The sequence below is a fragment of the Octodon degus genome, unplaced genomic scaffold (genome assembly GCF_000260255.1).
Source record: "Octodon degus isolate 3935 unplaced genomic scaffold, OctDeg1.0 scaffold00037, whole genome shotgun sequence".
NCBI classification, from domain to species: domain Eukaryota; kingdom Metazoa; phylum Chordata; class Mammalia; order Rodentia; family Octodontidae; genus Octodon; species Octodon degus.
The window spans coordinates 4,241,943-4,253,714 of record NW_004524613.1 but is presented as its reverse complement, the minus strand read 5'-3'; the positions used below and the strand labels follow the sequence as shown (position 1 = coordinate 4,253,714).

Sequence of the window (11,772 nt, the reverse complement as noted above, 5' to 3'; positions counted from 1 at the left end):
CAATCCCCGGTTCTGAAAAAAAAAAAAAAAAAAAAAAAAAAAAGATCAGCAGTGGCACCTAGCCAGCCACTACAAGCATATATACGATAAACTCTTTGTTATTACCACTGACGTCTTGCGGATAGCGGTTACACAGCAATAGCTAACTGGTACACCTAACTCGTTAAGGAATGTCAGAGATATCTACGCAGATAATCTGTGTATGTGGTGTAGGTGGTACTGGGGATTGCACTCAGGGACTGTGCATGCTAGGAAAGCACTCTACTGCCGAGTTGCATTCCCATTCCCTATGCTGAGAATCTTAAGGAATCCTCTCCCCAAAAGCAGACATTCCCTGAGGGTTCTGACGTTGGCCTAAGGGCAGCTTGGATTCCCGCTACAACCTCCCTGTCATCTGTTGTAACTCAAAAATCAGATGACAACGAGGCAAGCCCAAAAGTTAAAAGAAGCGCTTTATTTTAGCTGGTACCCAGCGGCAACACCCAGCACAAAGTGTCTAAGTGCGCCCCGAGCATTGACAAGGATCAGTATTTAAGCTTGAAAACCACAAAAACAGGGAAGGGGTGGAGAGGAACAGTCACAGGGATGAGGAATTGGGAGGAATAGTTCATTGAGATAAGGTTTAGGGAACAGATATCATAAGACTTGAGTCACAGGGGTCAGGAATTGGGAGGGGTCGGCGCATACAGAACAGGAGCTCGGCGAGGTTAGAAGAGCAACAAAATGGGGTCAATTTTGACAGGGTACAACATCATCCTACCTTCCTGTGGTGTGTGCACTGTGCACCTGGAGATGTGATGCTTTGACTACAGTCCTTTTTTCACACAACACAACATGTTCCACATGATCTGGGCGTGTATCTGGTTTTGCTCCCCATGGTGTCCCCAGCACAGTGCCTGGCATACCGCTGCCACTCACCTCCAGGGGCTGGTATGGCTGCATTCCCAGTGCCTGGATCTCCACTGTTCCACTCCCAGCCAGGGGCGCATTGGCACTGTACACTTCCACCACACCACTCCCACCAGGGTTAGGGCGGCCGGTGGGGCCCAGGCTCTGAGGGGGAGGGGGAGGAGGCTGGGGAGGTGGGGGCGGAGGCAGGGGTGGTGGGGGTGGCGGAGGCGGCGGGGGCTGGGTGAGGTAGCTGGGTACAGAATGCATGTTCAGGGTGCTCTGAAATCACAAGAGAGAATTAAAGCATTAGGGCCTCTAGCTATCAGCTGTCTTGTTCATCAGTGGGGAAGGACTTCCTGTTTTAGCCAGCACAGGGACAGGACAGCTACTCCCAGGGCACCTCAGAGGACAGGACTGACAGCCATAGAGGAATAGCCACAGGAGAACTGAGAGGAGCTGGCTTCTTCTCCATGAACATCTGCAAAACTGGCCCAACTCAGGCAGAGAGGGGTTAAGAGAGAGGGCCTGATGCTGCCATCCCAAGAGGGCTCATTTATAGGACTGGCTCTTGACTGGCATCTGAAAACACAGCTTTGAACATTTCCTTGGATAGTAAGGTTGTTTCACCATAGGGAACCCTTCCCAGTCCTTGTCTCAGTCCGGGAAGTTTATATTTGTAATCCCATGGGTGAGCTATTGGAATCTCATTAGGTTAATTTTAATCTACCACTTCCAGTGCAACCCACAGTGAGAATAAAGATACTAAAGCATATTTATAGTTATGGGGAGCCCAGGGGTCCTAGTCCAGCCATGGTGATGGCTGGCTATCTGGGAAGGATTTTTTTTTTTTTGGCTAGCTCAGGCTGCCTTAAGGGCAGGTCTGGCAAGGTATGTGGAGCTGGGGATCGAACTGTGGTCCCCTGTGCCTGACTGCATTTGCATAAGCAGGCACTTAAACAACTGAGCTAACCCACAAGCCCCTAAAAGTTGAGAAGGATTTTTTTTTTTTTTTTTTTGGTGATGGCTATCTGGAACAAAGGGCTTGACCCAAGGCTAAACGTGGGTTTTATTCAGTCATGAAGGAGGAGTGACTTGAGAATGAATGACTGAGAATAGCAGGAAGTAGGTTAGTACCATGAGCTGGGTTAGGTAGGAAGCCTGCATTCTCCTCTGTGATATGCAGAGAGAGGATACGCAGAGAATAACTGGCATCACACAACTGAGACAGTATCTAATGTTTTGAGGTCTGATGCATAATCTTTCAAGCCCAGGAAGTCATAGCCTCTATCTTGAGGCTCAGTCCCAGCTGACAGTGTGGAGCACTGGCTCTTCATGTTGTCTCAACCTGGCTCACACTTGGGAGCAGCAGGTGGCGGATCCGGGAAAACACGCATGCCATCTTTAAAGACTACCACCACACCTCAGACTGATATGCATTGCTTAAAGCCAATTGAAGGGATAAGGAAAAGCCCTCGCCAGCTCTGTACCTATCAATACATGGAAATAGGGCCAGGCTCAGCCAAAACAGAGACAACTGCTCTTCTTTCAAGGAGTCGCCCAGGTGGTCCTCCACATTTCAGCCCCCAGGGGCACTGCCCACACCACAGTGTGGTTGATGGTGAACACCTCCTCCCCTTGCCTATGTGCCTTAGAGAGTCCCGAGGAGCCACTATGTATTTTCTAATGGACCTGGGACACTGTTAAGAATAAAAGACAGAGGAGATAGCTCAGCGGAATAAGCACTTGCCTGGCAAGCACAAGGTCCTGAGTTTGATCCCTAGTACAAAATAAAATAAAATAAAATAAAAACAGGAGTCAAAACAGCTGAACTGTGGCTATGAAACCCTGCTTATGTGTGGCAGCCTCTTCGATGCAGCAGGGCTGGCCAAAGGCAAGGTTCATAGTCACCCTCTTCACAGGGCAGCTGTAGTTGAGCCCTTCTTTTTTTTTTTTTTTTTTTTGGAACCGGAGATTGAACTCAGGCCCTTGCGCTTACCATGGAAGCACTTATTCCACTGAGCCATCTCCCCGGCCCCTCATTTTTCTTTTTCTTTTCTTTTCTTTCTTTTTTTCTTTTTTTTAAATTGGGAATCAAACTCAGGACCTTGTACTTGCTAGGTAGGCACTGTGCTCCTGAGTTGTATCCTAGTCCCCTCTTTTCTACAAGATCCTGGATCTGCAGCCATTACTACGGAAGCCTGGAACCAAGACTCTGAGCGTCTTACGGAGCACACACAAAGCCCTGCAATGGACCTCCAATCCCGCCAAAGAAAGAAAGCAGAAAAGACCCTATGGTCTTCCTATAGGAAGGCCGTGGCCTCCTTACCTGCACAGGCGGGGGCACCTGGGACATGGGCTGGTCCAGGGACGTGAAGGCCGACATGGCGGACATGAGCACGTCGTCGCTCACCAGGATGTTCCCCTGCACCAGGGTCTGGATCAGTGGGGATGGGGGTACTGTGATATATGTGGAAATCTGGACAGGGAGACAGGGAGACAGGAGATCTGGACACTTGAGACTCTGAGGAAGCTGAGGGATGGCGTGGAAGACCTAGGTTCTGAAGTTTCCACCTCCCATGCTCTGTGCTGTGTGACCCTGGGCAAGTCACTTCACCTCTCTGAGCTTCCACTGAATCATCTACCAAGTCACACTTCTCTGAAAGACACCCCTGGTTTCTATTCGAGGAAAACACTCACACATGTCTACAGGAAGCCCACAAATAAGATGACTCCATACAGCCTTGTTCCTAACAGTGAAAAACTGTAAACAACCTAAGCGTCAATCAACAGGGAAATGCATTAAAGATAACGTAATAGAATCATTAAACAAAATACCACATGGCAGGAAAAGTCAAACAGCATAATATGTAGAGTATGCAGTCTTCTTTTTTTTAAAAAAAACTAACTCTTTTCTCCATCTTTCCATGCCACAATAATGATGCACATGAACGATCTGGCTGGCGGGCTCCAGAGCACCGCCAAGGCTGACAGAGCGCGAGGCCAAGTCTTCCTCAGGCCACCTGGCTTCTTTTAATGTGCTAATGAAGTGCAGTCACATTGGTGAATTTGAAATCACAGATGACCACAGGGCTGGAAAGATGGTTGGGAGCCTCACACGCAGGTTACACGAGGATGGAGAGGTTAGCCTGGGTCTGATGCACCGCTGCGAGTCCCAGAAAGACCCCAGAACAATCCGCTTCCAACCTGTCAGTTTGGTTTCACTGTACTGACAACCTCTGGTGGCATTACGGACCACAAAGAAACAAGAGGAAAATACACGGCAGGTAAAATCCTGGGGTTCTTTCACTAAAGGTGTAAACACATATACAAATAAAATGCCTCAATGGATAAGAAAATAAATGAGTAAAAAATTAAAAAGCAAAGGCAGGGATATAGCTCAGCAGCATGTCACCTGCCTGGCAAGCGCAAGGTCCTGAATTTGATTCCTGGTACAAAAATAAATAAATAAACTAACTAACTAAACTGTGTAATTCTTTTTTTTTTTAAATTATTTATGTGTGTGTGTGTGTGTGTGTGTGTGTGTGTGTGTGTCCAGCTCAGCCCACCAGAGAGCGCGGCTGGCTGGCATGTGGTGCTGGGGGATTGAACCATGGTCCCTTTGCTTTAGCTAAGCTTGTTCAAATAGGTGCTTTAGACCACTGAGCCATCTCACCAGCCCCTGAACTGTGTAATTCTTGAAGCCATTTAAGTAAATATTTCAAAATATCTCATTAAAGGATATCCATCCACAATTACTTAGGGGCAGGGGAGAGAAACAACACCAAAGAAGCCTTAATTTGTAATATTCTAACTTTTAAAAAACCAGAAGGGACTAGGCGTGGTGGGGCACACTCATAATCCCAGAACTCAGGAGGCTGAGGATTGCTGCAAATTCTAAGCCCGCCTGGGCTACAAAGTGAGCTCAAAGGCAGCCTGAACTGCATAGCAAGACCCTGTCTCAAAAAGATAAAAACAGAAGGGAAGCTTGTGTTATTGGTAAGTGTACAAATTAAGAAAAATAATATCAGAGCTAGGCATGGTGGAGCACACGTGCAATCTCAGCGCTTTGGGAGGCTGAGGCAGAAGGATTACGAATTCAACTCAACCTGGCAATTTAGTGAGACCCTGTCTCAAAATAAAAAAGAGCTGTAGCTCAGTGTGATGACTCTGGGTACAACAGAAATAATAATAATTGGGCCGGCCAGATAGCTCAGCAGATTAAAGACCCTTTCTTCCTATTTCCCGTGTCTCTGAAACCTTCAGGGACAGAAGCAATTTGGTCCCAGAGCCCAGAGACCCTGCTCAGGGATGGGACATCTCTGCCTTCATCAAAGGCAGGTTGAGGGGACACCTCACACCGCAGACAAGAATGGCAGCATCAATTCCAGGGTCTCACTCTATAGCTCAGGCTGGCCTTGAACTGGCAGTGATTTTCCTGCCGATTCTCCTGCCTTGGCCTCTGGAGTGCTGGGATTATAGGTGTGCACCACCATGCCTGGCTCCTACTCACTTTTATACTTACAACGTCAGAAGAGTTAGGATGAGACTTAAAAAAATGAAATCACACCCATGTCCATCCAGCTCACTTAGGCAGTGGGGCTTGTGTCTGCCTATACTTGACTGCCTGTGTTCTAAAATTATTACCTTGCCCAGGACTGGAGGAATTTTCCTCTCTCCTTTTATGGAAAAAAAAGTGAAAGAGGGACATATTTTCTGGTAGCAAAGTTCAAGATCATGGAGTTAGAGAAAGAGGATGTGTTTTAGGCTAGAAGAGTCTGTGAGGGCTGGAGAAGTTGTAGTCATTATGTCCTGTGGGACTGAGATGAATGCCTACCTGCCTGTCTTCCTTCCCTTCCCTTCCCTTCCCTTCCTCTTTCTTTCTTTCTTTCTTTCTTTCTTTCTTTCTTTCTTTCTTTCTTTCTTTTTCTTTCTTGTTATAGGGATTAAACCAAGGCCTTCACATCCTGCTACATACCCAACCCCTTTTTTATTTCTTATTTTGACACAGGCTGCCCAGGCTGGGCTCCAATTTGTGATTCTCCTGCCTCAGCCTCCCAGAGCACTGGGTACAGGGTCTCACACTGCAGCTCAGAGGCTGGGCCGCCATAGCAATGTGGTGCTGGGCATCAAACCCAGTCCTTGTACTTGCCAGGCAGGCACTTAGGCCACTCAGTTATCTCCTTGGGAGCACTGGGATTATAGGTATATGCCGCCATGCCCAGGTGGGTGAATGCTTTTATTATGAGGACATAAATGGTGTCTATACAATGGGTGAAGATAATATTCTAAAGGAATAGGGACAGAAGCAGAGACCCCTTGCCCCTCATCCTACATTTCCGGCCTCCTTAATGAGTTTTTCATCTCATCAAGAGCCCTGACCCAGGGGATCCTTGATCCAGATCTATGTTCTAGACTAAGGACTCCTGGGGCTTCTCTAGACACCTCCAGCCTACATAACCCCCATCTCTGGACTTAGAGGAGGTCTATGCTATCTACTTCATCTCTGCCTCTACCTCAAGGTCCCAGGGCACCTCAAGTTCCACATGTCCACCTGGTGTGGTGGCACATGCTTGCCAACACCTGCACTTGGGAGGCTGAGACAGGGGGATTGACTTGAGCCCAGGCTACCTAGTGAGTTTAAGGCCAGCCTGAACCATATCCTGAGACCCTGGCTAAAAAAAGACTCTGCACACATCCAGCTGCACTCTTAGGAGTCCAACCCTTCTCTTCACAGCCTCCCCACTTCTGATGATAGTAACTCCACGTCGGACCACCCATGATTCCTCTTAATGTTACACTCCTCATCCAATCAACTCGTGAACCCTGTCACAACCTTCAAGATATTTCTAAAGTCTCACTCCTTCTCGCTCCCTCCACCTGGCTCACGTCACCACTCTCCATGGCTTGCATTTGTGCAGCAGCCCCCCAGATGGGTCTCCTGCCTTACTCTTTCTTGCCCCCATCTAAAGGCATTCTCTGTACAGAAGCCAGAGATGTAGGTGAGGTGTCAGACTAGGACTGCTTCTGCACAAAACCCTCTATCAGCTCCCATTTCTCTCCAAAGGAGTGCCCACAGGGCCTACAGGATTCCCAGCCCCTTCTGCGGCCTGTCTGTATCATCTCCTTACTCACTCATCCCAGCCACTCGTCCCTGCTCCTGCTTCCACTCTTCCAGTGCTCTGCCCCAGGATCTTTGTAACTCTGCTTTCTCCACCTGGAACATTCTTTCCCAGACCAGTCAAATGACTCATTCTCTCAGCTCCCTGGATCTCTGCTCCAATGGTCACCCCCTCCTAGAACTCTTCCCCAGGCACCGTACACACATGTAAAAACCACCCACTCCCAGCTTGGTATTCCCTATCTTTCTACATTTAACATGCTGGAAAAAAGTATATTTTTACACTTATGTCTGCATATATCTCATCCAACGCCATCAGGCAGTGATTTGGTCTACCTAGTCCCCCACTGTATCTCCAGGACCCACAGTAGGACCCACAGCCTAGACACACAGTAGGAGTTCAAAAATACTGCTGCATGAATGAACAAATAAACAATCAAATGAATGCATGCATACATGAATGAATGAATGAATGAATGAATACCTGGCGGTTGGCAGGAGGTGGGGCCTGCTGGACCGAGGCAGGTGCTGCTGAAGGTGTGTAGATGCTGCTAGGGGCCAGGGAGACCGTGGCCAGGGCAGAGGCATTGCCCTGGCACTGTTCCCGCTTGTGAGTCATGAAGGCAGGTAGCGAGTTGAACTGCTTCTTACACTTCCCGCAGAGGAAGACATCCTCATCATCTAGGGGCCATAGCCGCAGAATGGCAAGGAGGGAGGAGGAGACAGTGACAAAAAAGTCAAGGGACAGAACAGTGGAGAAAGGAGGAGATTGTGGCTGACCACAAAAATCACATCTGGACAACATTCTATGACTTATCATGCATGTGTCAAACATCCCCCAAGTGCTTCCTAGGAGTTTCCAAAGTCACACAGGCACTTGCAAGAAAAGCCAGACATATGCAGCCAGGTATCAGGTAATCAGAAGTCAGGAATAAACAAAGTGGGTTTGCTCCTGAGTTGAGAAACTCAGAATCCTTTTTTGTTTTCCTCACTTTACAATTCAGGTGGGCTTTGAGCTCACTATGTAGCCGGGGCTGGCCTCAATCTCAAGGCGATCTTCCTGCCTCAGACTCCCAAATGCTGGGACTGCAGGCATGCGCCATCACTCCTGGCAAAATTCAGAATCTTTATCCTGCCTGAAATTACTCCCCAGTCTCCAAATGGACCAAGCCATCACTTGTGCCCCTCCCTGGATGCCCCTCACAGGCCAGTTCATCCTAAAAGGCTCACCCCCTCCAGGAAGCCTTTCTAAAGCCACTAGCCAAGACTCCTTCTTTAGGACGCGCCTTTCAAATCACTGTTCTCTTATCTATCAGACTATGAGTCCCCTAAAAAAAAGAAAGTGAGTCTTTTTTTTTTTTTTTTTTAATTTGGTACAGGGTCTCACTACTCAGCTCAGACTAATAGTGATCCTCCTGTCTCAGCCTCCCCGGTGTTGGGATTACAGGCATGTGCCACCATGCCCAGTTTCAGTGGCCAGCACAGCTTCTGGGGGCTGATACAACATGTGGTATCTGGGATTGAACCCAGATCCTTGTGCTTGCCAGGCAGGAGCTCAGATTGCTGAGCTATCTCCCCAGCCCAGAAAATGAGCTCTATTTATCTCTATAGACGATATCTCCTGGGCCACTGGAAAGTCCACAATGGATGCTTGTTAAATAAATAAAAAGCTAATTGAGTAACTAAATAAGCTAATACCCACCACTAATTATTATGAAAAGTCTAACACAGTCATGTACTGATTCAAGCCCTTAAAACACATTGTAAAATGGACTTGTAGTGCATGCCTGTAATCTCAGCACTCCAGAGACTGAAACAGAAGGGTCATTGTGAGTTTGAGGCTAGCCTGGCCTACATAATGAGTCCAAGGCCAGCCTGAACTGCATAGTGAGACCCCATCAGGAACAAAAACCACACACACAATGTTGCAGGGGTATAACTTTGCCAAGGATAATCAAGGCTCTGATTCCATCCTCAGCAGTGCAAAACAAGCAAAAAGACAAAATATGTTGTAAAAGTCAGGTACGGCAGTGCATGCTTACAACTACAGCTATTTTGGATGCTGAGGTAAGAGGATCTCTTGAGCTCATGAGCTCAAAATCATCCTGTCAAATATAGTGAGACCCTGTGTTAAAGAAAAACAAATCAATTTTAGCAGAAATGTCTAATTGCCAAGTGGGCATAGTCGCTCATGCCTGTAATCCTAGCATTTAGGAGGCTAAGTCAAGAGGATTGTTGTGAGTTCCAGGCCAGCCTGGTTTACATAGCAAGTTGAAGGCAGCCTGCCCTGATATTCACTTTTAATTGAGTCATTACCCTCCGCTGATGAGCAGCACAGGTACTCACCCAGTGGCTGGATGGCAGGGGGCGCAGCGACGCCCTGGCCTGATGGGTCAGGAACTGCTCCTTGGCCATCCAGCAATGACTGAACAGCAAGAACCGTCTGGTTGTCCATTCCTGAAAAGGGCAACACAGCTCTGTGAAAGACAGCCCAACACTTGTTCTGACATGAGCCTCACAGGTCAGTGCAACCACAAAACCACCAGTGCAGAGACAGCTGGCTGAGCCGCAGTACCATTCTCTCCTACCTCACTGGAACAGATCTGAAGATCTGAGGCTTGAAACACGGTCCCAGAATAACAATCAACATTCCCCAGCCTCTCTTGGCGCTCAACATTCTGGCTGAGAGGAGGGAAATTAAAGTGCTACAGAAGCAGCAAGGAAGAGCTCTAGAGCTGCCTGGCACATGACCCTCCTCTGTGTCCCATCCCCCATCCTGCTTCCTAAATCAGAACCATGTGGACGACAAACCTAAGGCTCACAAGACAAAATACTGGAAAGTGCCAGGAGTGGTGATACATGCCTACAGTCCCAGCTAAAGGAAGACTACACACTCAAGGCCAGCCTAAGCAATTTAGCAAGACTTCTTTCAAAGTTAAATAATAAGAAAGGCTGGGGGGCTGGTGAGATGGCTCAGTGGTCTAAAAGCACCTACTTAGAACAAGCTTAGCAAAGCACAAGGACCGCAGTTCAATCCCCCAGCACCACATGCCAGCCAGCCCCGCCCCCTGTGGGCTGAGTTGGCCACACACACACACACACACACAAATAAATAAATAAATAAATAAATAAATAAAATTTTAAAAAATAAAAATTAAAAAAAAAAAAAAAAAGAAAGGCTGGGGATGAGTTCTAGCCTGCCTAGCATTCACAAGGCCCTGGGCTTAATTCACAGCACCACAAATGAATGAATGAATGAATGAATGAATGAATGAATAGAAAAAGGGGCCAGGAGAGCAAATCTGTAGCAGTATAAAGAGGCCTTAGGTTCAATCCCTAGCAGCAGCAAAAAAGAAAAAGCTAGAAAGATGATAGGCCTAGGAGAAGCTTGTACACAACAACCCTCAAAGCCTGTACTACTTCCCTTGGCTCTTCCTATGAAACAATCCTCCAGCCCTTAAGCTGCTGCTAGGTTGGGCTCCCCCTGACAAGGCTGCCTCTAAGACAGACATACAGCACCTGTGGAAATGCCATTAGCCAGCCTTTCTGGCCTACACCACGCCAATCGCACTGGTCTGCACTCAAGCATCCTTGCTCTCCTACTCTCCCGCCCATCAATCATCCCTTCAACATTCAGTGTCTGGCGAGGGCCATCTACATCCTCTGTCTTCCCTATCCACTTTCCCATCATCCTGCTCTGTGCATTGTAATACTTATATCTAGATGTCTCCCCACAAAGCCTCAGGCACTGGAGGTTTTTTGTTTTTGCTTTTATTTTTTAGGGAGGTGACTCAATCATGGAGGTGTGATACTCATCTGTAGCTTAGTCCACTAATAAGTTTGCAGCTAAATGTGAATTGGGAGGTGAAGCCTGGCTAGGGAGGGGACTGGGGGTGTGGTCTGATGGTCTGTCTCCCTCCTCTCATCTGTACTTCGATCTCTGCTTCCTGCTGCCCTTCCAAGAGCAACCCTCTTCTATCATGCTGCCTGCCTTGGAGCCAGTTGACTGTGGCCTGAAACCTCTACAAGCTGTGAGCCAAAATAAACCTTTCCTCCTGCATGTGCAGGGCAGTGGGTTGAAGCCAAAGCACATCTGCCACAGGGGCTTTTTAAAAAATTATTATTAATTTTATTGAGAAACAAATAGCAATGACACAGTTTCAAAACAGGTTAGTAGGACAGTTACAATAATTAGTACATTGCATATTGCTGTCTTTGTAGTAGTTATTCATAGTACAAGATGCAGACATGATATCCTGTCCAAACACTATTAGTACAAATCTTTCTTCTTACTGAATTAAGAGAAAGTAGCTGTATATCTATCCTAACTATTTTGAATATACAGATACAAAATGGTCCTTTGTTTGTATCACCTTTCTTGGTTTCATTTTGTCAGAGATGGGTATTCCATTGCCATTTAAATATTGTAGGTGGGTGAATTCAGCAAAATAATCCAATATAGTCCAGTATTCCATAATAATAGTGGGCTATCCTTAGGTCTGGCAATGTCAGAAGTTGTTTTTTTTTTTTTCTTTTTCTTTTATTTATTTATTTTTTTTTAAGTTTGGTATTAACTTTATTCTATTTTCTGTATAACTTTTAAGTACATAAAGGTTTATTTCCACAGGCCTCAGGAAACAGACAGAAGTCACAGGACAATCTCTCTTCCCACCAAAAAAAGATTGCATATTTTGGTGTGTCCTACAGGGGTAAAACTGAAACATAAGCAATGCTGAATAAGGTTCTTACATAAATCAAGACCT

General features: G+C 46.9%; 1 protein-coding gene across 3 annotated transcripts in view; it reads right to left on the bottom strand.

Annotated features, from left to right (window-relative positions):
* The window catches only part of Znf341 (zinc finger protein 341), a 64,627-nt gene that overhangs the window by 35,618 nt on the left and 17,237 nt on the right, over window positions 1-11,772 (bottom strand). The window contains exons 1-5 of one of the 3 annotated variants that reach the window (XM_023714938.1): window positions 9,598-9,734; window positions 9,356-9,466; window positions 7,494-7,690; window positions 3,218-3,367; window positions 919-1,170 (exon numbers count right to left, since the gene is read on the bottom strand). In XM_023714938.1, coding sequence (XP_023570706.1) covers window positions 919-1,170; window positions 3,218-3,367; window positions 7,494-7,690; window positions 9,356-9,464 — 708 coding nt within the window. In that variant the 5' untranslated portion in view covers window positions 9,465-9,466; window positions 9,598-9,734. Of the gene's footprint in view, window positions 1-918; window positions 1,171-3,217; window positions 3,368-7,493; window positions 7,691-9,355; window positions 9,467-9,597; window positions 9,735-11,772 lie in introns of those variants that run through there. The other 2 variants (XM_004630823.2, XM_012514683.2) reach the window with 2 other exon arrangements.